At 35.8% G+C, this 27,006-nt stretch overlaps 1 protein-coding gene across 1 annotated transcript in view; it reads right to left on the bottom strand.

Moving 5' to 3' along the window:
* The window catches only part of WDPCP (WD repeat containing planar cell polarity effector), a 345,410-nt gene that overhangs the window by 52,461 nt on the left and 265,943 nt on the right, over positions 1 to 27,006 (bottom strand). Inside the window, exon 14 of the mRNA XM_080831550.1 lies at positions 22,382 to 22,544. Within this exon, the coding sequence (XP_080687676.1) occupies positions 22,382 to 22,544 (163 nt within the window). The remainder of the gene's footprint in view (positions 1 to 22,381; positions 22,545 to 27,006) is intronic.

Raw genomic sequence — 27,006 nt, 5'->3', positions numbered from 1 at the left:
AGGTAATGAAGATTTACTCCTATGCTTTCTTTTAAAAGTTTTATAGTTTTACATTATATATTTAGGTGTATGATCCATTTTGAGTTAGTTTTTTGAATAAGGTATGAGGTTTAGTTTGGGGGTCATTGTCTTTATACATAAGATGTCCAGTTGTTCCAGCACCATTTGTTGAAGAGTACTCTTTCTCCATTGAATTGCTTTTGTACTTTTGTAAAAAATCGATGGGGCATATACATAGGTTTATTTTAGGATTGTTTATTCTTTTTCATTAATCTACATGTCTTTTTCTTTTTAAAAATTTTTATTTATTTATTTATTTATAAACAATTAGTCCTTTTTAAAAATATTTTATATATTTATTTGACAGAAAGAGAGGCAAGCAGAGGGAGAGAGAGAAGCAGGCTCCCTGCTAAGCAGAGAGCCTGACATGGGGCTTGATCCCCTATTAGAACTCTGGGATCATGACCACAGTTTTGTTAGCGTTTCTGGAGATTTTCTCTGTTCTGTTCTAGGTTTGTTGCTTTGTTCTTTCCTGTCAAAGGGTCCCCTTTAATATTTCTTGCAGGGCTGGTTTAGTGGTCATGAATTCCTTTAGTTTTTGTTTGTCTGGGAAACCCTTTATCTCTCCTTGTATTCTGAATAAGAGCCCTGCTGGATAGATTATTCTTGACTGCATGTTTTTCCCTTTCAGCACATTGAATATATCGTGCCACTGTTTCAGCTTGCCAAGTTTCTGTGGAGGGATCTGTAGCCAATCCCATGGATCTTCCCTTGTAAGTTAGAGACTTCTTTTGTCTTGGTGCTCTTATGAGTTTTTGTTTATCACTATATGTTTCAAATTTAACTATAATATTTCTTGGTGTTGGCCTAGCTTCTGTTGATTTTGATGGGAGTTCTCTGTGCTTCCTGGATTTGGATCTCTGTTTCCTTGCCCAGATTAGGGAACTGTTAAGCTATTATTTCCTCAAAAAAATTTTCTGCCACCTTTTCTCTCTCTTCTTCTTTTGGGACTCCTAATATCGTTGCTATTTTGTTTGATAGAGTCATTGAATTCCCTAGGCCTATTCTCATGATCCATAATTCTTTGTCTGCTTTCTTCTATTTCCTCATTTTCCATTATTCTGTCTTCTGTATCACTTATTTGTTTCTCTGCTTCTTCCATCCTGGTGTTCATTATATCCAGTCTGTTTCAGATTTCAGTTATTGCATTTTTCATTTCTGATTTATTAAAATTCTTTTATATCTGTGGTAAGGGCCTCCCTGACGTCTTCAATAGTTTTCTTTAGCTCAGTGAGTATCCTTGTAATTGTTGCTTTAAATTCTTCATCAGGCATATTACTTTTGTCTCTTTCAATTAGATCTCTGGCTGTGACCTCTTCTTGTTTCATTTGGGATGAATTCCTCCATCTTGGCAGTTTGTCTATATGTCTCTGTCTTCTTTGTGTTAGAAAAGCCTGTTATATTTTCTCCTCCTCAGGGTAATGTTTTATGAAGAAGAGATCATATACCGTGCAGGGCCTGGTGCCTCAGGAAGTGTCTCTGGTGTGTGCTGCATGCTCTCTGCTGCTGAGTTTTGGCTGCTCTATCCCCCAGGGCCATCATCTGCAGATCTTGTCTGCAGTGGACAGTGTTTGGACCTTGGCCAGAGTGTGGCCAGTTTTAACAGATTTGCTCTCGTCTGCTTCTTAAATGAGACCTGATGCTACTTTCACTAGAACTGAAGCCTTGGAGAACTCTGGTCAGGAGATTTGGTGTGTGCAGGGATTTCTGCTGATCAGGGAAAGGGCCCACTGTACTGGGACTGAGACACATATTCTGGAGAAGGGCAGAACCAGCTGACAGCAGCAGGGCAGTACTTGGTGTAAGAGGTTATGTATGTATCTATGTATGTAAGAGGTTATGTAGCCAGTGTCGGCACTGTGCTATTTACCTAAGCTGGTTTATGCTGAGGGTTGGGAGAGGGAAGTGGTGTTAGCCAGCTCCTTTATCCCTGAAGAGAGGTCTCCATGCTTGCTGTTCTCAGGGAATCACTCTCAGAAGAGCAAACAATCTTCCCCTGTGCATCGCAGTTATTTTTTAGATCACCGTTTTCACATTGTGTGTGTCCAGGTTGTTTGCCTGGCAAAAACAGTATGGTGCACTTTGGGGTCTATCCCAGCCAAGCCTGGTGACTTTAAAAACTCTAAACTTTAGGGATGTGCTGTGGTGGGGGTTTGTGTTGGTCTTCTGGGGGAGGGTCTCACTGCATTAGGAGGGATGCAGGTTTGACCAACAAGGGCAGTGATGCCAGAGCACAGGGAATGGGACTTAGAGCAAGCAGGCTAACTCAGCAGCCAGTTCGTGGTGAGCCACTCTCGGCACGTGGTTCTGAGGCTATGCCAAAGGGTGGAGGAGGGAAATGGTGCCTACTAGCTCTTTCTTTCCCGGAGAGTCATCTCTGCGAATGCTACCTCTCACAGATGCGCTCCAAGAAAAGCAAATGATCTCTCCTCTGTGTGGTGTAAGCATCCCTCACATCACCCTGTCTGCCCCAGATGCTGCTTGCCTGACTTCTCTCCCGGAGTAGGGCAGTGCCCTCAGGGCTATATCCCAGCCAAGCCTACCAACCTTTAAAACTCCAATCTTTGACCCCCACTGGTTGCAAAAAACTCAGGAAAATCAGCCTCTCTCATCTTCCCGCCAATGGCTTTGGGAATTGTTCTTCTTGTGCATTCCCATGTGCTACCCCTGCACCCTTCTCTGCAACTAGGTCTCCCCCTCTCTGCAGACCGTGATCCTTTTCTCCCCCAAACTATGCCTCTGTTCCTCCTACCTTCCTCGATGTGGCCTCTTTTCTCCTAGTTGTGCAGTTTTTTCTGTCAGTACTCAGGTTGATTGCTTGGGCATTCAGAATGATTTGTTAGTTATTTAGTTGTGTTCAAGGGACAAGATAAGCCTAGGGTCCTTCTCTTAGCTCCCTCCTCTACCAAACATTTAAAGAAGAGTTAGTACCTATCCTCAAATTATTCCAGAAAATTGAAGAAGAATGAAACCTTCTGAACTCCTTTTACAAGGCCAGTAAGTTAGTGGTTTCACTTTCTCTGAATAAATACCCAGAAATGAAATTGCTAGGTTATATAGTAGTTCTCTTTTTAATTTTTCAAGGAACCTCCATATTCTTTTCCATAGTGCCTGTATCAGTTTACATTCCCACCAGCAGTGTACAAGGGTTCCCTTTTCTCCACATCTTCACTGACACTTATTTCTTATTTGTTTGTTCATTTGTTTTATTGTTTGTTTTGTTTGTTTTTAATTTTAGCCATTCTGACAGGTATAAGGTGATATCTTATTGTGGCTTTGATTTTCATTTCCCTGATAGCGAATGCTGTTGAGCATCTTTTCATGGACCTGTTGGCCATCTGTATGTCATTGGAAAAATGTTTAGACTCTGTGCCCATTTTTCATATTTTTTTATATTGAGTTATATGAATTCTTTATATATTTTGGATTTTAACCCCTTATCAGATACATGATTTACAAGTATTTTCTCCCATTCAGTGGGTTGCCTTTTCATTTTGCTGATGGTTTCCTTTTGCTTTGAAGAAGCTTTTTAGTTGTTTGTTGTCCCACTTGTTTATTTTTGTTTTTGTTGCCTTTGCTTTTGGTGTCAGATCAAAAAAATCATTGCCAAGATCAGTGTCAAGAAGCTTACTGCCTGTTTTAACTTATTTTATGGTTTCAGGTCTTACAGTTAAGTCTTTAATCTATTTTGAGTTAATTTTTGGAAGTGATGTAAGATGGTGGACTGGTTTCATTCTTTTTCATGTGATTGTCTGGCTCTTCCAGCATCGTTTACTGAGGAGACTGTCCTTTCTCCATTAAATGCTTGGCTCATTTGTTACAAATTGACTGCATGCATATGGGTTTATTTCTGGGATTCTATTTCTTCCCATTCTGTGTGTCTTTTTATGCCCAAACCATACTCTTTTGATTGGATTGTGATTTTTTAAAAATGTATTCTAATGAGGTCTTTAAAAAAATTAACATATAATGTATTATTTGCTTCAGGGATACAGGTCTGTGAATCATCAGTCTTATGCAATTCACAGCACTCACCATAGCACATACCCTCCCCAAAGTCCATAACCCAGCAACCCTATCCTCCCCCACCCCAAATCCCAGCAACCCTCAGTTTGTTTCCTGAGATTAAGAATCTCTTATGGTTTGACTCCCTCCCTGGTCCCATCTTGTTTCATTTTTTTCCCTCCCTGTCCCCCCATGACTCCCTACCCTGCCTCTCAAATTCCTCATATCAGAGAGATCATATGATAATTGTTTTTTCTCTGATTGACTTATTTCAACAAGGTCTTTTGGTTAATCTCTTGTTAAGATTTTATTTAATGTTTTGATTTAAATCTATCTTTGTCATATTTTCTCCCACAGTTTTGTGTTTGTTTGTCTTTTTCTTTTGGGATATTTGGACTTTTTTAGTATTTTCTTCTGGTATTATTTCCCTCTGTCTGAAGAACTTCTTTTAATAATTCTTTTAGAGCTGGTCTGTTGGAAAGATGTTCTCTCAATTTTTCTTCAACATACTTGAGAAGTTTTTAGCCATTACTTCTTTGTCTATTTTTTTCAGCATGGCACTCTTTTTCTTTTCTTTCTAGGACTCTGATGTTATGAATATTAGACTTTGACATTGTCTCTCTCTTAATTTTTTTCCAATATATATATTTTCTTTTTGTTGTTCATTGGATATTTTCTATTGATTTGTCTTCCAGTTCACTGACTCTTTCCTTTTTCATCTCATTTCTGCTATTGAAGCCATCAGTGAGCTTTAAAAAATTTTGGTTTTTGAGTTCATTATTTGTTTTTTTTCTGTTTTCTGTTTCTTTTTGAGACTTCCTATTTTTCATTTGTTTCAACAGTTTTTGTGATTGTTAGAGAATTTTTGTAAAGCTGTTTAAAGTTTTGTCAGATAATTCCATCATCTGTCATCTCAGTGTTGTTGTCTTTTGACTATTTTTTTCCATGTGAGTGGAGTTTTTCCTATAGTAATTTTGGGTCCTGGACATTTTAAAGGATTTTATTTATTTGGCAGAGAGAGGTCACAAGTAGGCGAAGAGGCAGGCAGAGAGAGAGGGGGAAGCAGGCTCCCTGCCGAGCAGAGAGCCCGATGTGGGGCTCGATCCCAGGACCCTGAGATCATGACCTGAGCCGAAGGCAGAGGCTTAACCCACTGAGCCACCCAGGCGCCCCAGGTCCTGGACATTTTAAACACTGTATGACTTCCTTGTTGAAATCCCATGATAAATGTTGGTAATTTTGCCCTAGCAGCCAACTGATCTTTTTAGGTTTAGGCTTCAAGTTCCAGTGCACCTCTGTGAGCTGTGGTTCCAATGTCAGCTCATTTTTCAAAGTCTCTGCAATACTGTTTAGATCTGCAAATGTGCATCATCCACTTGTCAATCTGTGACTTGGGTGATGCTTTATCTGTTAGTTTAGATCTCAAAGTCTTTTATATGCTGGTTAAGGTTAGATCCATAATACATGGGCTTGGGGTATGAAACTGGAGTTTATAAATAATTTAATGGGGTCACTTTCTTGAGGTTCTTCCTGTCTGTAATCTCTTTTGGTACCTTCTAGTCGAGGAAGCAGTGGGTTCAGTCACTTCATGCTGCCACACACCTCCTTGGCTGGAACTGTCTCCAGGCCCAAGTTGTGGCAAAATGAAGGAAAAAATACTGGTAAATTTACCACAGAGTGAGGTACTTCAGATTCTGGTCTTCTTCCTTACTCTATTTGTCACTATTTACTTGCCAGAGTCTTCAAATAGTTACTCTGTACATTCTTTGTAGGATTTTAGCTGCATTCAGTAGGAGAGAAAGGGATAAATAGTGTGCTTGTTCCATCTGGAACCTGATTTTTAATGGCTTACATAGTATTTAATGGCTTACATAGTATTCTAATATTTGGATATACTATAATATACTCAATTTCCCAAATATACATTTAAGATTATTCAGTTTTATGAGATAACAATGTGATGGACATTTCTATGTATATATTACGTATATGTGTGTATATATATGTATACGTATATATTACAAAAGTGAAATTTTAAGTCATGATACTTAAACTCTTTTTGATACAATTGCCAAAATTACTTTCTGAAAAACTTACTTGGATTTATAAAACTTGACCATCAGAGAGAATATTGACCACGTTAAAATAAAAACAAGTCGAGGGGAACCTGAGTGGCTCATTCAGTTAAGTGTCTGAATTCAGTTAAGTGTCTGAAATTAAGTGATTTTGGCTCAGGTCATGTTCTAAGGCCATGAGATCAAGCCCCAAGTTGGGCTCTGAGCTCAGCAGGGAGTCTGTTTCTCTTCTTCTCCCTCTCCCTCTGCCTCTCCCCCGTTAGTGTCTCTCCCCCTTAAAGTGCTCTCTCTCTCTCAAAAATAAATAAATCTTTAAAAAAGCAAAAACAAATGGAGATCAGCCTTGAAAATTCCCTCAACACACAAAACCAGTTTCATTATACAAACAAAGCTTAATTTAGCTTATTTGGCAAGACTAACTTGATCTAGGTCATTTCTTGCTTATGCCTGTGGAAATCATAAGTAAAACTTGAATTGTTCTATAGAGTTTTTATAAGGCAACCACTCACCAATTCCCTATCATTTAAGAAAATTTTAATATTATAACCAATCACTGTGAAGAATAAACAATCACCACTCTCTCACTATATAAGCTGCTCTATAAAAATACAAGCCTGAGTCTCATTCCATGTTTTGGTTTGAGTGCCTCTGGTTTGAAACTTTCTTTTTGGTGTGCGGACAATAAAATTTTCCTCATTACTACTTCAGTGATTCATTAGTTTTACTCTGTTATTTCTGATGGACTGAAACACACTAAACACCATTTAAAAATGCATTTGACTATTCCCTGCCCCTCCACCTCAAAATTGTCACCACTGCAGGTTAATAGCTTAATTTATGGCTCTGGAAACTGACAAATTTAGGGAACTAATCAAGCATTTACTTTGCCTTTTAGGGTAATCAAATAACTAGTAAGGAACCTTTTTTCCCCCCGTATAAAAGAATTCTAGCTTATAAATGACAGAATTAGAAATTTGCTACCCCTAATTAAATAATAATCTCGGGAGCTCTCATTGGTGAATTCCAAAGCACTAGACAAAATGTTGATGGGGAACTTTATACAGATCTTCCTTGACTTTTGATGGGGTTACATCCTGGTAAACACATTGCAAGTTTCAACTACTCAAAGTCAGTGATGCATTTATACCCTAACCTACCAAATGTCATAGCTTACCTACCTTAAATATATTTAAATATATTAAATATATTCTGAACCCTTCCATTAGCCTATAATTAGGCCAAATGATCTAACACAAAGCTATTTTCTAATACAGTGTTGAATATCTCATGTAATTTATTGAATACTGAAAGTGAAAAACAGAATGGCTGTATGGGTACAGAAGTGTGTCAGTTGATTACCCTCCTAATCATGTAGCAGATTGGGAGCTGTGGTTGGCTGCCACCACCCAGCATCACAAGGGGGTACTGTACCACATAGTGCTAGCCCAGGAAAAGATCAAAACTCGGTATTTGAAGTATGGTTTCTACTGAATGTGTATCACTTGTGCACCATCATGAAGTAAAAAACCAATCTAAGTCAGGGACCATTAGTAATGGAGAATTCCAGGAATTAATTTTAGCATCATTAAAAGACCTTGTATACTTCAAGTTGTGATGTAATAAAGAGCACAGTATCCTTTGTTATTTTTTATGATTTGGGACACAAAGTAACAATTTCCCTAAATTTGTTTATAGGAACATACATAAGAAAAGCAAAATAATTATAATTTATAAATATAGGGAATTTATAGATGATATATGTATTCTTCTCCCATCTTCCAGACATGCAGTTTGTCTCTGGGAAGGGATATGCAAAGCTTGGTGTATCTCGAATCGTAGGTAATAGACAACCAGCTTGGTTTATAAGGAAAAGTTATTACATGGTGGTGTTAGGGTATTTTAGGCCTCATTTAGAGGATTTTTTGTGGAGATCTGCTTTATATTCAGAATTCAGTTCAGGACCCTTGTCCACCTGTTTTCAGTTGTACATAAAATAGCAAAACCAAAGCATCTTTTGTTATATTCTTTTCTGTGTATATAAATGCCAACATCTTTCTTAGGTTATTTTCTGCTTTTGTAATTCTCTCCTTGAAAGCCTCACTTCCCTAACTTTTTTCATTTCTCTTTGTTGACAGAGGAAGGTATGTAAACCTAGATTCAACAAATATGGTAAAGAGATAAAAAAATGGACCCAAAGAAATAGTGAAGAATAGTAAAAGCACATGGACATTTCTGCTTTGTCCTCAATGGTATACATTTCATTATTTTTTTGGAAACCATACATTTAAATATTTTAACATAAAAAAATATTTTAACATAGCTGCATGAGGTCCATATCCAAGAATAACTGCTTTTAGGGGAAAAATAAACGTAGAAATAAAGACTCCTTAAATGAGTCCCTCCCTTCTTTCCTTCCTTCCTTCTTTCTTTATGATTTATTTCTTTTAGAGAGAGAGCAAGTGAGTCGGGAAAGGTGTGGACAGAGAGAAAAACCAGCAGACTCCCCACTGAGTGGGACTTGGGCTCCATCCCAGGATCCCAAGACCATGACCTGAGCCAAAACCAAGAACAAGATGTTTAAGTGACTGAGCCACCGAGGCACCCCAAAGTGAGTCCCTTTAAACTGGGATTGAAAATCACCATAGGGGTAGCTGGGTTGCACAGTCGGTTGAACAGGTTGAGCTTGGAACTGTTGGTTTTGGCTCAAATCATGATCTCAGGGTTGTGAGATCAAGCCCAGAGATGGGCACTGCACTCAGTGGGGAGTCTGCTTACCCTCTCCTCCTTCTTTTCCCCCCTCTCTGCCATGCTCTATCTCTGTCTCTCTCTCTCAAGTAAATAAATAAATCTTTAAATAAAAAAAGTTAAAAGAAGGTCACCGTAATAGTAACAATTAATACAATATAATTAACTAAAAACAATACAATTAACTAAAAAATAAAAGGTAAAAACATATAGATAAGCTTATATTAATGAAAAGTAGGTTATAATTTCAACTCTGCACAAATTCTTAGAATGAACAAAGAATAAATCAGTTCATTTGGGTGGGAGGGGAGTGGTTCTAGTTTTTCTGACTAGATTCTCTAGAAACATTGTATAGCATCTTTAACTTCACATCTGACATTTATAACACACATCATCTTAAAGAGGGCCACTTTTTAAGGAATACTTAAGGACTTCATCTTTTTGTGGCTTCTGTTAATACTTTGATAATAAACTCATTTTCTTTTGCAGTTCTTTTAATTTCATTATCCTTATGGAATTTCTTTTTTTCACTTAATGGTCTAAGTGCCATTTCCTCATTTATCAATGGTTTTTGCACGAGATTTCTCCAGCATCCCTTTCACTGAGCTCATGAAATATTCTTTTGTGCAAGATTTTTAGTTGTTTAGAAATGTCTTTGTATTATTATGTTAGGTGTTTGCATAGCTGACAATCTCTGAAAGCACTGATGACCTAGCACTTAATAGGTGGAATTAAATGCTTGTATTCACTGTGGAGGGATATTTGAGTGGGGACTGAGGTTATAAGTAGTTAGCTCATTCTTAAATAGTTCACATTATAAAGACTGTTGTTGCTCTATGTAAACTCATATAACTGTAGGGTTTCAGATGATGAATATATAGGTAATAAGGACCTCCCCCCCCCATAGCTGAAATGTTATATTTTAAATGCCAAGTTATGAAGTTTGAGTTTTCTGAGCTTTGTGGAAGAAAAGTACTATGTAAGAAGTATGGTGAAGTCCACTAATAAAGGTAAAGGGTTTCAAAATGTATAACACTAGTAAGGCTTTGTACATGAAATTATACTCCTTTGTTTTTCATTTCACTTAGTTAATAAAAAGAACACATGCCAAACCAAAACCCTAACCCTTAAGATACATAAATTTTGGAGCTTTGGATTTTCAAGGTATTTGCTTTTCTAGTTCCAGTACTGGAGTACTATGATTCTATAATAGAACCATGAATCTGTAAAGAACCTCCTTTCTTCATAGCTTTTCTTGAGACACATCAAAGCCACAACAGAATGAAACTTCTCTTTTACAGTCAGTTTTAGTGGGTCAGAAGATGAAAATAAGAAAATCCATTGGAGACCAGATTAGGCTGAAGAGAAAATAGAAATATTCTTTTTTGTTCTCCAGCTGTCATTATATATTTTCCCCCACATTACCTTGATAAGCTTTCTTAAACATAGAGAACCAGTGAAAACCTGTAAATATCTTTCAGTTGTCAAAATGCCAATACCCTTTAATTTTTATGTTTTCAAAGAGCTTAAGACTGATGGTCTTCTTTGGAAAGATGTTTAAAATTGTTCAGTTTTAGTCATATACTGGGGCTTAGAAAAAGGTGTCTCTACTTGTGTTATGTTGCTGCCCATAAAACCAAAAACTGTCTTGGGGATAATTTGAACTTAATCAGTCCTGTGTAATATACATTAAGTTACCTTAATAGCCACACATTGGAAATGCTCAGCATAGTCTACATTTATTTCAGTTTAAGATGCAGAAATGGACTTCCTAGACATATGCCATATGTTCTCTTCTTATGCCAAGTTAACAAGAATTAAAAGACTGAGATGAATAAACAAGGTCAACTTAAGCTGAGCCAAATTAGACAACAGAATAATTGTCAGATTTTCTGTTGGCAGGGACAGTTTGTTTTGAGCCAATCTCCATGAATTATAGGCTGTAAATTTTTTTTCTGGGAAGTCTACCGCCAAGCATTCTGTTGACAATTTTCTTTGTTTTGTAAACACTGAAAATTTTCATCAAGTATATTGTTTATAGGCACACATAAGGATTATGGATAGTAGGGGTTTTTTGTTTGTTTGTTTGTTTTAACTTAAGGGAAATTTGCTTAGATACAATCAAATAAAACCAAGGCAAAATGTAGTAACTTTTAACAGGATAGTATTTCATTTGGAGTTTCTTAGGCATGAATTCAGATAGCAAATAGCAGGAAACCAGTATTACAATTAATGTATGACAGTTAATATAAAGGTAGATATGTATGTTACAAATATAAGATTTGATTGCTCTACAGTAAAGAATCTTAGCCTTTGAAGGGGATAAGCTAATACAAATGGGAAAATTGAAGAGAGAAATGGAATTATTTTAAATATAATAAATAGTTTAGAACAGTATCAAATCTAAAGTTAAATATTTAGTCCTAGGATCATTTAATTTATTTAACATTGCCCCTCTCACTCTGCCCTTTTTCTTTCTAAACTGCCTTTTCTTTGAGTTGCTTAACTTTTTTTAATTGCTATGTCAAAAATATGAAAAACTAACCATTTGAATAATGTTTATCTTAGCCACATAAAAATATGAAAACCAACTATTTGAATAATAGTGGTAGTGACTTATAAAGTATAAAATCTCAGTCAATTCACATAATGGTGATTTTTAAAAATACTCACTTATACCCTAGATGTTGTAACTGCTATTAATACGCAAATGCTTGATTATTTTGGGGTAAACTTAACACACTTATTACCAGCTATATATTCTTATATCCTATATATTCTTGTATAATAATAATAATAATAATTCTTTTGTTTATTCAGTAAATATTTATTAAGTATCTGTTAAATCCCAGGCACTTTTCTATGTCCTGGAGGATCCATCAGTGAGAGGAAAACAAAACAAAACAAAATTCTGCCCTCATACAGTTTACATTCAAGTACCTTTGTTCATAAACTCAAGCATAGTACAGTCTATTCAAAATGTTTTCAGTTGGCTTCTGCAGCATATTTTGTTCAAGTTAATTCAGTTTATTTTGCCATAGGCTACCCAGAAATTAAAATTTTATTCAGTCATATAAGCATATGAAGAAAGTAAATAATGGATAGGAAGGATTTAAAATTAAGAGGACATTTTATAAAGTAGGCTGATATTTTATGGTTCATTCATTCACTCGTGGATGAGATATTTGTTGAATGCTCACTCTGTGGCTGGTGCTGGGTTGGATGTTGTGAGTACAACAGTGAGCCAAAGTAGATATACCCTTAACCCCTGGTGAGTGGGCCCATGCTGCGGGCCATGCTGCCATTCTCTCCTCTCTGCTTCTCTCTCTTTTAGAGCCCGAGACATTACTGAACTCCTCTAGACAAAAACTTTTAGCTAAACTTCCCCATTGCAGTTCTGGTATTCAAATTTAGCCCTGAGCCCTAGCATTCAGGTGGTGAAGTGTGAAAACAGGCCTCACCTCAAATTTCTACTGATGTCAAGGCAGCTTTCCCTATCAGGTCAGCCCAGTCATTCAAAACGATCTATTAAAAACACAGAACACATCCTAACACTTTGTATTAATTTCTCCTTGCTGCCATAACAAATAGCCACAAATTTAGTGACTTAAACAGGGTGCATTCTTTTCTGGAAGTTCTAGAGAATAATCTACTTTCTTGCCTTTTTGAGCTTCTAGAGACCACTCTGCATTCCTTGGCTCATGGTTCCTTTCCTCCATTTTCAGAGCTAGCAGTGGTAGGTTAAGCCCATCTCACCATGAGTTACTGGACACTGTTTCTTCTGCCTTTCTCCAGCACATTTAAGGACCCTCTTTCACATTTAAGGATTACATTAGGCCCATCTAGATAATCTGGCATGAACTCCCTATTTTAAAGCCAGATGATTAGCAGCCTAATTCTACCTGCTACCTTAATTCCCCTTTGCCACATAATAATAACATATTTACACATTCTTGGGATTAGGATGTGGACATCTTTGGGAGGCCATTATTCTGCACACTACACACTCTAATATCCTATATTGCCTTCTCACTGCAATTAAAACAAAGATCATACACACTGACATGGCCTACAGGCCCTATTAATTTATCATTTTCCATTCCCCTTTATAGTTTAGCTGTATTGGCTCTCTTTTACTCAAACCTCCCAAACTTATTTCTGCCGTAGTGTCTTTGCATGTGCAGTTACCTCTGCCTGGAATCCACTGGCAATATACCACATCTTCACATAGATGACTCCTTGTTAGTCAGCCCTTAACTCAAATAGTGCCTTCTCTAATCACCAATTTTTTGGGTATTTTTTCTAGTACTTACCATTAACTGAATGACCTTTAGTTACATATTTTTGCTTGTTTCTTATCTGTATCATTCCTCTTCCTCCCCCACGCACTTGAGAACTCAGAGTGCAGTGTGCCAACTGTGCATCAGGCATTGTACTAAGGCTTAAGGAAATGATAGTATCTAAGAATCAGGGCGGTTTTTGCCTTCATAGAGTTTATAGGTTAATAAGGAAGCAGATATTAATCTAATAATCACATAAGAATAAAATTATAAGTGTGACAGTGTGATAAAGCTTTATAGTTAGGATGTTTTAGTATCTGGTAGCTCCCCTCTCATAGTGTCTTCTTTGTTTTGTTTTTCTATGTTAGCCTTAATATCACCATGTCTAACTAAATAAAAAAAATATGCTGGTCTTTTTATTGGGATTACATTAAATATAGTTAATTTAATAATTTAATACATTAATTTAGAGAGAGCTGACATCTTTATGATATTGAGTCATCCTATTCAAGAAGAGGGGATATATTCCCATTTGCTCAAGCCCATTTTTATGTATGTCACAGTGTTTTAAAATTTCCAACATGTGAATTTTGCATATTTGTTGTTCGGTTTCTTCCTCAATATTTAATCTTTGTTGATAACATAAATGGAGTTTTCCTCTATCACTATATCCTCTAACTTGTTTGTGTATATGAAGACTGTTGTTCTTATACATTAATTTTACATCTTTCTACCTTACTATATTTTTAAAATATTTGATTATGTTTTGTCTTTGATTCCCTAGGGCTCGGGGCATCTGGGTGGCTCAGTGGGTTAAGCCTCTACCTTCGGCTCAGGTCATGATCTCAGGGTCCTGGGATCAAGCCCCGCATTGGGCTCTCTGCTCAGCAGGGAGCCTGCTTTTCCCCCTCTCTCTGCCTGCCTCTCTGCCTACTTGTGATCTCTCTCTCTGTCAAATAAATAAATAAAATAAAAAAAAAAAACAAACAAAAAACCCAACTCATTGATTTCCTAGGGCTCTTCTGTTATATTGTCCTATCATTGCAAATGAAGATAGTTTTATTTCCTTACCAATTTTTATTCTCTAGTTCAAGTATTGGCAAACTTTTTCTGCAAAGTACCAGATAGTAAATTTTTAAGCTTTGGGGACCACAGGTCCCAATTACTATAGATGATAAATAAATGAATGGGTATGGATGTATTCTAATAAAACTTTATTTATAAGAAGAGTCAGCAGGTTTGGACTTGGCCAGTGGGCCATAGTTTGCCCTTTGATCTAGTTGATTTATCTAATTGTTATGGCTAATAACTCTAGAACAGTGCTGAATAGTAGCAGAGATAGTGGGTATTCTTGTCTTGTTTCTTATCTTGGCAGAAATGCCCTTAGTGATTCCCCATTAAATAAGATACTAGCTGGAGTGGCTGGGTAATGGACATTGGGGAGGGTACGTGCTATGTTGAAAAAATAAATAATTGAAAAAAAGATACTAGCATTAGGACTAAGTTATATATGTATATATAAAACTACATATGTATGTACGTATATATACTTGTGTGAGAATATATCCTCAACTCCTATTTTCTTGAGTGTTTTTTTAATCAGGAAGAGGGTTGTATTTTGTCAAAGGCATTTTCAGCATCTATAGAAATAATCATGTGATTTTTATTAACCATAGATCTATTAGTATGCAGTATGATCTCAGTGGATCTCAATGGATTTGGTAACACTGAACCAACCTTGTAATGTCAGGATAGATCTAGGGGTTAAATTTTGCTTGGTAATCCTTAATATTTTTACATTGATATTTATGGGTAGTATTCATTTGTAGTCATATTTTTTGGTACTGTAGAAAGTTTTTCTTTAATTTTAATGTATTGGAACAGTTCATACAGCAATTAAAATATCTGTTCTTTGAACAAGGCTTGGAGGTAGAATTCTCCAATCAAAACATCTGGACCTTTTTCATATGGCACTTAAGAATTTTGTCTGTTTCTTTCATGGAAATTGGTCTGCTTCAGATTTCTAAATCTAATGGTGGTTACGTTTGGCAATTTGTAATTACCTAGGAGATTTTCTTCTGTTTTTAAATGTACTTGCATGGAAATCTACAAAGTGTTCTCTTATGATTAAAAAAAAAATCTGTTACAATGGTTAATTCCTTCCTCTGTGTGCCACTTCTTTTTTTGTATATTTATGCTTCCTCTCTTTTTATCTTGAGCAAGTCAGCTTGATCAAGTCTATTTTCTTTTTTTTTCAAAAACATCTAGATTTAATCAGGTCTATAATTTTTATTTTCATTTTTAAACTTCTACCTTAGGGGATCAGTAAACTGTGGCCTGTCAGCTAGTCACCTCTTTGTATGAATAAAGTTTTACTGGATCACAGCCATGTTCATTCATTTCATGTATTACAAACAGCTGCTTTTGTGCTGGAACAAGAGTTGAGTAATTGCAGGAAAGAACATATGGCCCACAAGCCTAAAATATTTACTCTCTACACATTTAGGAGAATTTCCTAACCTCCACTCTGCCTCATTAATTTTTGCTTTTATCTTTATTATTTCCTTTCCTTTTACTTATTTTGGTTTAGTTTCTTGTTATTTTTCAGATTTTTAAACTGGAATTAGTTTATTTTGTTTTTTCATTTTCTCTGACTAAAGTGTTTAGTGGCAGTGTTTTCTTCTTTTATGCAAGAGTTGTTTAATAGAAGGCTTTAAAATTTCTAGGAGGATGGTCATTTTGTTTCTTGTTAAACATTTCTAGTTGTATTGCATTGTGATCACAGAGTATTTCTAATAGTTCTTTCTTATAGAACTTAGTGATACCCTTTTGGAACCTAATATAAGATCATTTTTTTTGGTGAATATTTGGGGAAAAATCTATTTTCCATTATCAGAGTGTAGAATTTGATAAATATCCATAATATCTATATTAGTCATATTGTTTAGGTGTTCTTTCTCCTTATTTTTTGCCGACTTAATCTATTTTATAATAAGAATAATGAGTTAAAGTCTCCTGTTATTAGTATCTATGTCTCCTTGCATTTCTTATAGATGTAACTTCATAGAGTTGGTTTCTGCATATTGGTTTTATCTTTGTTGCGAAATTTGGACATCAGTATTTCATTTTGTTTTAATTAAAGGATTTTTACTTATTTATTTATTTGACAGAGAGAGAGATCACAAGTAGGCAGAGAGGCAGGCAGAGGGAGAGGGGGAAGCAGGCTCCCTGCTGAGCAGAGAACCTGATGCGGGGCTCAATCCCAGGACCCTGAGATTATGACCTGAGTCACCCAGGCACCCCTGGAAGTCAGTATTTCTTTGTCAATATTTAATACTTGGGGGGTTGAATTCTGTTCGTTCTATAACTGGGAGTTCTGTTGGTTTCTTACTTTCATTTGCCAAGGCTATCTTTTCTCATCTCTTTATTTTTAGCTTTTCTAGATCAATTTATTTTAGATATATCTCTTGAAAGATTTATTTATTTTAGCACAAGTTGGGGGAGGAGCAGAGGGAGAGAATCTTCAAGCAGAGTCCCTGCTGAGCATGGAACCTGAAGCTGGGCTCAGTCCCAGGACCCACGACATCATGACCTGAGCTAAAAACAATAGTCAGAAGCTCAACCGACTGACCCACCTAGGTGCCTCCTAGATGTCTCTCTTGTATACAGAATATAGCTGGATCTTGGTTTGTGGGCATACTAAAAATCTTTTTCTATTAATAGATGAGGTAAATCTATATTAATTGATATTGATATGACTGATGTTCTTGATCTCTCTATGAATATTTTATAATTATGTGAATTTTATAATATTTGCTTACATTTCTTAAATGGGTGTATTTCTTGGGAAGGTTTGTATTTTAGTTTTAGTGGTTATCTTTGTACTGATGTCTTTTCTAATGCCCTTAGTCTTAGTTAACCTTTAATTATCTGATGTATCAGTGTTTATTGTTGTCTTTTAACTCCCACCTATGTCTCTACAACAATCACAGCTTAGTCTACTTTTCTTTTTCACATTGTTCCCCTCCCATTTTTTTTAGTTGTATCATTTCTATTTAGTATCTGTACATGAGTCTTCCACATTCATCTTTCTACTCCCCATTTTTTTTAAAGATTTATTTTTTTATTTGAGTGCATGCATAGATGCCTGTGTGAGTAGGGGGAGGGGGAAGGGAGAGAAAAAATCCTCAAGCAGACTCCATACCCACTGTGGAGCCCATTGTGGGGCTGGATCCCAGGACCCTGAGGTTATGACCTGAGCAAAAACCAAGAGTCTGTTGCTCAACTGAGTGAGCCACCCAGGTGCCCCTTGTTCTGGTCTTCTGTCTACATTTATATGTATTAAAATGTTCAGAATTAGTTCTTTTGCTGAAGTTTCTCCAGTTATCTCATGGTTGGATGAAGCTTTTCCTCTAGTATGTTCTCAAGAAGGGTTCATGGAAATTATTTTTCTTTAGCCTTGTTACTTGAAGGAGAGCCTGGATAGATAAGAAATCATTGGTTTACAATTCTTTTCATTGCGTTTTAAAAAAGTGTTGCTCTACTTTTGCCTTACCTTGTATTTTATTTTTGAAAAGGGTGATGCTTATTTAATTCTTCTGCATTTGTTAAGGTATTTGATCTTTCTACAAGGAGGCCTTGCAGATTTTTAAAATTAATCATTGAAATCTAAGAATTTTGTTGAGATATGTCTTCAAACTGATTTTTTTTAACAGTTTTTCTCAGGCACTTGGTATAATTTTTGTTTTTAAGATTTTATTTATTTGAGAGAGAGAGAGCATGAGTGGGAGGGAGGGCAGAGGGAGAGGGAGAAGCAGACTCCCCGCTGAGCAGGGAGCCTGATGTGGGGTTCCATCCCAGGACCCTGGTTCATGACCTGAGCTGAAGGCAGATGCTTAACTGACTGAACCACCACCCAAGGACCTCTTGGTTTAATCTTTTGATATGTAAACCAAATCTTTTTTTAAAAATATTTCTTTCTGAAACATTTCCCTGGGTTATAGTTTTAAATATTAATTCTGATTCCAGTGAATCAAATCGTACAGATGCTCTTACCTCTTTGCCTTATTTCTCTTCCCATTACTTTCTCCCTTGTCTTTTTTAATCTCCTTTTCATTGTCTTGTTTTCTGCCATTTTCAGTGCCTTTTTATTAAATTTTAATTTGAATTTATTCCCATTTGGGTGCCTTATAATATTTCATTTTTAAGATATTTTTCTTCCCTTTCTTTCTTGAATGCAACGAACTTCCTCCTTTCCCACCCCCACCTCTTCCTCTTTGTTTTTGTCCTTCTAATTCAGAGTGGGTTTCCATGTACCCACTGCTTGTTTGAATATATTTAATTTTGCATGGAGTGTTGTTATAGTTTTCTCCTACTTCATGGTGGTTTTGTGGGGGGGGGTGGTGAGAATTTTTTTCAATTGATATATGTTGGTTTCATTTTCTGTTTCTTTTGAAGTAATTGTATAGAACTGTTCATCTTTTTCCTGCTTATTTTTGTGGTATTGGAATGCATTTTGGGAGATTCTAGTTCAGTGGAGCCCTCAGTATGACTAAGTCTGGCACTTTGTTGTGTAAAAGTAGATAGAGACCACTGGAACAGAATGCCAAATCCAGAAATAAATCTTTACACCTACGGTCAACTGATTTTTGACAAACGTATAAAGGTAACTGAATTTTCATGTACAAAACAATGAACTTAGGCACTTTATATCACATCATATATAAAAATTAACTCAAAATGGAATTGAGTGTAAGAGCTAAAACTATAAAACTTCCAGAAGGAAACATAAGAGAAAATTTTGTGATTTTAAGTTAGAAAAAAATTTCTTCTATACAAAACAAAAGCATAATCAATAAAAGAAATTATAACTACACTGGGTTTTACCAAAATTTGAAACTTTTGCACTTCAAAAGACGTGATTAGGAAGATGAAAGGGCAAGCCACAAACTGGGAGAAAATATTTGCAAATCATATATTTGATTAAGGACTTAACAATTAAGAATATATAAAGAGGTCTTATAATTCAATAATAAGAGAACTTATTTTAAAAATGAACAAATTTTGGGGTGCCTGGGTGGCTCAGTGGGTTAAAGCTTCTGTCTTCAGCTCAGGTCATGATCCCAGAGTCCTGGGATCACATCCCACATCAGGCTCTCTGCTCAGGAAGCAGGGAGCCTGCTTCCTCCTCTCCCTCTCTGCCTGTGTCTCTGCCTACTTGTGATCTCTGTCAAATAAATAAATAAACAAATAAAAATAAAATTTAAAAAAATTAAAAATGAACAAATTTTGAATAGATGTTTCACCAAAGAAGATATACTAATGGCTAATAATCACATAAAAATGCTCAATATCATTAATCATTAGGGAAATGCAAATTAAAATTATAATGAGATACTACTCTATACCGGTAGAATGATTATAATAAAAAAGACAGTACCAGCCACAGGTGAAGATATGGAGAAACTGGAGCCCTCGTACATTGCTGATGGGTATATAAAATGTTATTGTGACTTTGGAAAACAATTTGGTAGTTTCTAAAAACTAACAAGATAAATATAAACTTAAAATATGATCCAGCAATTCCACTCCTAGATATCTACCCATGGGGAATGAAAACATTATGTCCCCTTAAAGACTGTAATGTGACTATTTATGACAATATTATTCATAATAGCCCAAATCTAGAAGTAATTAAAAATATCCAGCAGCTGGTGAGTAGATAAACAAAATGTGGTAGATCCCTACAATGGAATACTATTGAGACATGAAAAAGGAATAAACTATATGCTACAACATGTATGAACCTAAGAAACCATAATGCTGAGTGAAAGTAGCCTGACGCAAAAGACAACATATTGTCTGAACTCATTTATATGAAGTTTCCAGACTATATGATTTCATTTATATCAAATTCCTCTAGAGGCAGAAAGCAGACCAGTGACTGGTTCAGGCTGGAGGTAGGAATGGGAATGCATTGTAAGTTGGCACAGGGGAACTTTGTGGCAATGGAAATGTTCTAAAAACACTGTGGTGGTAGTTGCATAACTTTATAAATTCAGCAAATATCACTGAATTGTATACTTACAAGGGGCAAATTTTATGGTGCATGTAAATTATACCCCAGTGAAATCATTTTTAAAAATGTATATAAAGAAGTAGGCTTCCAGGTAGTTGAAGATAATAGTGGCTGTCTTCCTTTCTACTTCCCAGTATTTCCTCTATAAATGATGTAGAACATAAGAAAAGAAACTATATGAAAGCCCCACTTTCAGCATGACTTGACAGAGAACTTCCAGACAATTGTAAATAAGATGGAAAAAATGCCAAATCCCAGTGCATGATGTCTGCTTCCTGGTGTTCTTGTAGATGAGAGCATGAACTATACCATGCAGTGTGAAGGGATAGTTTTTTAAATCCACAGCTTCTGTGGTAGGGAGATGGATGGATGAAGAAGGGCAAAAAGGGAGAGGCACCTTCTGGCAGTTGGATGTGAAGGAAGAAAGAAGCAAAAGGGGAAAATTTAGGGTCCTGCAAGATAAAAGGGAGCCAAAAAATAAGAGGTCATACAACTCTTATCAGGAATGGGTAGGGAGCTTAATTAGACCCTCTTTGATTCTCTTATTCCAGGATCTTCCTGTTAAATTTTTTTTTCCTAGTCCCCCATTCTGTCACTTGACCTAAGCAGGCTAGTAGAGCTGTGGCTTTCCGGGTTCATTTCCTATCAGATTTGTTACTTTTACTTACAGTTAGTTTGCTGTTTTTATCGATAATGCTGCAAGCAGGGTTCTTCCACTCTAAGATCCAAATCAAGTCAGCTGTTGTTTTTCACAGCCCGTCCTACCCTAGTAGAACTAGAAGGTTGAACTAGCTTGGGGGTCAAGAAAGGATGGGAGCAGCCCCAGAACATCAGATTTCTCCTTATTGCTTGAAGTTCAGCATTTTTTCATAAATAAATGCTTATCAAACTGTTGTTTGCCCCTATTTGATTTACAGAGCTCTGAAATGGTAATTTTTTTTTCAAGATTTTATTGATTTACCTGACAGACAGAGATCACAAGTAGGCAGAGAGGCAGGCAGAGAGAGAGGAGGAAGCAGGCTCCCCGCTGAGCAGTGAGCCTGATGCGGGGCTCGATCCCAGGACCCTGGGATCATGACCTGAGCCGAAGGCAGAGGCCTTAACCCACTGAGCCACCCAGGCGCCCCTGAAATGGTAATTTTTGTCCAGTTTGTAACTGTTTCCTGGGGAGAGGATTTACTTACCTCTAAACGCTGCCATACCTGGAAATTCTGCTCCTTTATTTACCTTTAATCAAACTATGTAGTTTAAGGCATTTTCCTCAAGGGTATTATAAGTATATATGTATAACTGATATGAAATTCCTATGATATATATAAAAAATATGGCCTTTTCATAATTATTTTATGTAGTTGGGTTCCCTAAAAGCAGATATGTGAACTGCAGAACAGGGGCCAAATCCTGGCCACTGCCTGTTTTTGTAAATAAAGTTTTATTATAACAAAGCCACTCTCATTTATTTATGTATTTTCTGTGGCTGCTTTCATACCACAGTGGCAGAGTTGAGTATTGTGATAAAGTCTGTATGATCCACAGAGCCAAATATCTGGTGCTTTACACAAAAAGTTTGCTGACCTTTGCTTCAGAGCAAATTATAACGGTAACTAACATAATTACCATTATAAATAATATTACTTTGTCTAGCATTTTTATTTCACATTTATCCTTTTCTCAACAACCTATATACTCAGCTAGATAGATATGAAATTATCATTTATCAGATTTAAGAAACTAATGGCAAAGTTGCGTAATTATGATCATATGAATTACAACCTAAATATACTAAACATACTAAATATACTAAAATTAATATTTTAATCTAATAATCTAACAATTCTAAAATTTAACAACAGAATAAAAATAGACTTTGATATGTTATAGTAATTTCATGTTCATTTTGGCCTGGAATAACATTCACTCTAACAATATTCTGTTTACATTGAATTCTTCCTCCATCATACCTGCTCTCACATGACCAAACTACGGCAAAGTCATCATCATGAGAAAATGCACATTTTTTTCTTTGACATTTTGAAATATTCTTGCTTAACTATTAGTTTGCTTTTAAACCGGGAATATTTAAGTTGTTTAATACTAAATATTTTGTGGAGCACTTTTCTCAGTTCAATGTATCTTACCTATTAGAGAAGACATTCAGTGTTCTTTGTTGAATAATATGTTTATGGATTGAACAAAAGGGAGGAAGGTTATCTGGAAATGTGTCTTCTCCTTGAGGAGCTAAAGACAGGCCAACAAAAGCTTCATTTAGCATATCTCCTCTGTCCAAGGGCCCCAGGAGTTCTGTTAAAAAAATGATTGAGATATGAATCAAAATCAAATAAAATTTCTGCTAACTCCTTTATAAGTATGATTACAGGAAAACTTCTGCATGGCCTGATGAAACTTTTAAAAAATTTGTCAGTTAACTATATAGTGTTAATCTTGTAGTCCTAGTCCCTGTAGGACTTCTGTCATTCTGACACTTAGCTCAACCAGGAGAATTTGGTAACTGAATAACTAGTGTTTTTAAGTTCACATTTTAAATTTAAAAATCCATTCATAACTTCTCCATAGTGTTTTTTCTTTTCTTTTCTTTTCTTTTCTTTTCTTTTCTTTTCTTTTTTAAGATTTTATTTATTTATTTGACAGAGAGAGAGAGACAGTGAGAGAGGGAACACAAGCAGGGGGAGTGCAAGAGGGAGAAACAGGCCTCCTGCAGAGCAGGGAGCCAGACACAGGACTCAATCCCAGGACCCAGGGATCATGACCTGAGCCAAAGGCAGATGCTTAATGACTGAGCCACCCCCCCATTCATAATGTTTTATCCAGCATTTTATTAATCAAATATTTTTTGTTGTTGTTAACCAACTACTGGAATACTTTATTATATTGGAAAATGAAGAGAAGTAAATTATTTTATATCCCACATATAGAACACAATTTGAAAGCAAAAAAGGAAAGTATCTTTTACAGGAATGTATTTTTTCCAATATTTACTCATCTTAATTGGAATTTTAAAGTATGTAGAGAGTTTGCTATTCCCACATCATACCGATGTACAGAGCAAACTTTTTAAAATTGGCAGCTTAGGGAATTATTTAGAAAAATTGTGAAACATGTTGAAGTTGTGAAAAATATATTTGAAGAAACATAAGTTTTATTAAAGGCTAAAATCTCTTAGGACCACACTATGTGTGTGTGTGTGTGTTTACCCTGTTAACCATTTTTTAAGTGTGCAGTTCAGCAGTATTAAGTATATTCATCTTTTTGTGCAAAAGATCTCCAAAATTTTTTTCTCCTTATAAAATTGACACTGTACACCATTAAACAGTTCCCTGTTTATTTCTCTTTCTCTTCCTCTAGCCCCTGGTAACCACCATTTTGCTTTCTGTTTCTATAAATCTGACTACTTTGGATACTTCACTTAAGTGGTATCATGTAGTATTTGCATTTATGTGACTGGCATATTTCCCTCTGCAGAATGTCATAAACATGGTTTATCCATGTTTTAGGATTTCCCTCCTTTCTAAAGGCTGAATTATATTCCACCACATGTATATACCACATTTTGCTTATCCATTTGTCCATGCATGGAAATTTGGATTGCTTCCAGCTTCTGGCTATCATGAATAATTCTGTTACAAAGATGGGTGTGCAGATATCTTTCTGATACCCTGATTATAATTCCTTTGTATATATACCTATAAGTGGGGTTGCTGGATCATATGTAAGTTCTGTTTTTAATTTCTTAAATTAATTTCTTTAGTTAGTTAAGTTTTATTTAAGTAATCTCTACACCCAGTGTGGGGCTCAAACTCATGACTCCCGGATAAAGAGCCGCATGCTCCTCTGACTGAGCCAGCCAGATGCCCCAACTGTTTTTAATTAATGAGCCACCATGTTGTCTTCTATGTGGTTGCACCATTTTACAGTCCTACCAACAGTGCTCCAGTTTTTCCACAACTTTGCCAACACTTGTCATTTTCTGCTTTTTTTTCTTTTTAAATTAGAGCCATCCTAATGGGTGTGAGTTGATATCTCGTTACAGTCTTGATTTGCATTTCCATAATTATCAGTGATGTTGAACACATTTTCATGTCCTTATTGGCCATTTGTTTATCTTCAAATATCTATTCAGGTCTCTTTGCCCATTTTTGAATCAGGTTGTTTGATTTTTTGTTGTTGAGTTTTAGGAGTACTTTATATTAATATTATTAATCCCTTATCAGACATATGATTTTCAGGTATTTTCTCCCATTCCATAGGCTGCCTTTTCATTCTGTTGATAGTGTCCTTTCATGAATAAAAGTTTTAAATTTTGATGCAGTCTAATTTATTTTTACTTTTGTTGCCTATACTTCTGGTATCCTCTCCAAGTAAACATTGCCAAATCCAATGTCAAGAAGCTTTCTCCCCTTTTTTCTCCCTAAACTTTTGTAGTTTAAGTCTTACATTTAGGTCTTTGTTCCATTTTGAGTTAATTTTCATATATAGTACAAGTTAAGGGTCCAACTTCATTTTCAAAAATATAGATATCCAGTTTTCCAAGCACCATTTGTTGAAAACATTTTCCTTTTCCTCACCAAATGGACTTGGTACCCTTGTTGAAAATCATTTGGCCATATATGTAAAGGTTTACTTCTGATCTATTTTATTCCATCAGTTTGTATGTCTGTTTTTATGCCAGTACTTTAGTGTTTTGATTGCTGTGGCTCTGGAGTAAGTTTCGAAGTGAGGAAGTGTGAGTCCTTCAGGTTTATTCTTTATCAAAATTATTTGATTCTTCAGGGTCTCTTGAGATTCCAAATGAATTTTAGGATGGGTTTTTCTCTTTTTGTAAAATATGTCATTGGGATTTTGATAAGAATTACATTGAATCTATAGATTCCTTTGGGATGTATGGGCATTTTAAAAATAAATCCTACAATCCATGAACAAAAGGGTTTTTTTTTCACTTAGTACTGTGTTTATTTTCTTTCAGCAGTGTTTTCTATTTTTCAGTGTACAAGTCTTTTACCTCAGGTTTATTGCTAAGATTTTTAATTTTTTTTGATGCTCTTATAAATGGAATTGTTTTTTAAATTTTCTTTACAAATTGTTCATTGAATTTTTTTAAAGTTTTTATTTAAATTCAAGTTAGTTAACATACAGTGTAATATTAGTTTCAGGTATACTATACAGTGATTCAACACTTGCACACAACACCCAGTGCTCATCACAGCAAGCACACTCCTTAATCCCCATCACCTATTTTACCTATCCCCCCCATCTACCTCTCCTCTGGCAATCATTAGTTTCTTCTCTATAATTAAGAAGCTGTTTATGATTTGGATGCCTTTTATTTATTTTATTTCCTAATTGCGCTGGCTGGGATTTCCAATATTATGTTGAAAAGAAATAGAGAAAGAGGGCATCTTTGTCTTGTTTGTGATTATAGAGGAAAAGCTTTCAGTTTTTCACTATTGACTATGATGTTAGCTGTGGGCTTATAATAATTTTAGTATGGTCTTTTTAGGTCAAGGTAGTTTCCTTCTAGATTTAATTTATCGAGTTTCTATCATGAAAGGGTATTGAGTTTTGCTAAATGCTTTTTCTGTATCAATTGAGAAATATAGTTTCAGTCCTTTATTCTGTTAATGTGGTGTATTACATCAATTTACTTTTGTAGGTTGAACTGTTTTTACATTTCAGAAATAAATTACTTGGAGTATAGTCTTTTTAATATGCTGCTGAATTTGGTTTAGTAGTACTTTGTTAAGAATTTTGCATCAACATTTATCAGAGATAGTGGTCTATTCTTTAGTGTCTTTGGCTTTGGTATTAGGGTGCTAGAAAGTGGAGGAGGGACATCAAAGTCCCCTGAATTGAGAAGGCACTTTGAGACAGGAAAACAAAGGAGGTGACTCCTTACAGTTTACACAGAGTTCTATTAAGGGTAACTTATTGATGGGGGGAGATCAGGTGGAAGATGATCCATGGCAACTGCACAGTTATTTTCCACAAAATCCAGACCTTAGTCCACAGATTTTATTAGATCAGGGGGCCACAAAGGACAGTGCAGTGAGATCAAAGGGTTCACACACACCACAAAGGGTTTGCATGCACCTAATTGGTAGGTAACCTTTAATTAGATTCTGTGGCACCACCTGTGTGTCAGGCAGGGGAAAAGACTATGTTATTGCTAACAGACTCATGGGAGGCCAGAACATGCCTCCCCCTATCCTGAACTTGGCAGGCTTTCTAAGGTATGTGTATTAATCTCCAAGGGGCCTGGAACATGTACCCCAAGAGAGATCTTCAGGTGAACATGAACAAGATGGTGGGCCAAAGGTGCAATCAGTATTGTCAGCACTCCTACATAGAGTAATGATGGCTTCATAGAATGAGTTTGGGATGTTGTTTCCTGTTTAGTTTTTTGTATAAGTTTGAGGAGGATTGGTGTTAATTCTTCTTTTGAATTTCCCTTGAAGTCATCAAATCCTAGACTTTTCTTTTTGATTTATCCATTTCTAGAATTTATCCATTCCTTGTAGGTTTTACAATTTGTAGGCATGCGATTGTTCATAGTACACCTAGAATCCTTTTTATTTCTGTGGTATTGGTTGTAACAGCCCCCTTCACTATGGATTTTCATTTTTGAGTCATTCCTTTTTTCCCCCCCATAATCTAGCTAATGACTTATCAATTTTTGTTGAAGTTAAAAAAAAAAAAAAACCTCTTAGTTTTCTTGGTCTTTTCTATTGTTTTTTTCTGGTCTCCATTT

This window comes from Martes martes (assembly GCF_963455335.1).
Source record: "Martes martes genome assembly, contig: scaffold_78, whole genome shotgun sequence".
In the NCBI taxonomy this organism is placed as follows: domain Eukaryota; kingdom Metazoa; phylum Chordata; class Mammalia; order Carnivora; family Mustelidae; genus Martes; species Martes martes.
The sequence above is the reverse complement of the archived record's forward strand: the minus strand, read 5'-3'. Positions and strand labels throughout refer to the sequence as shown.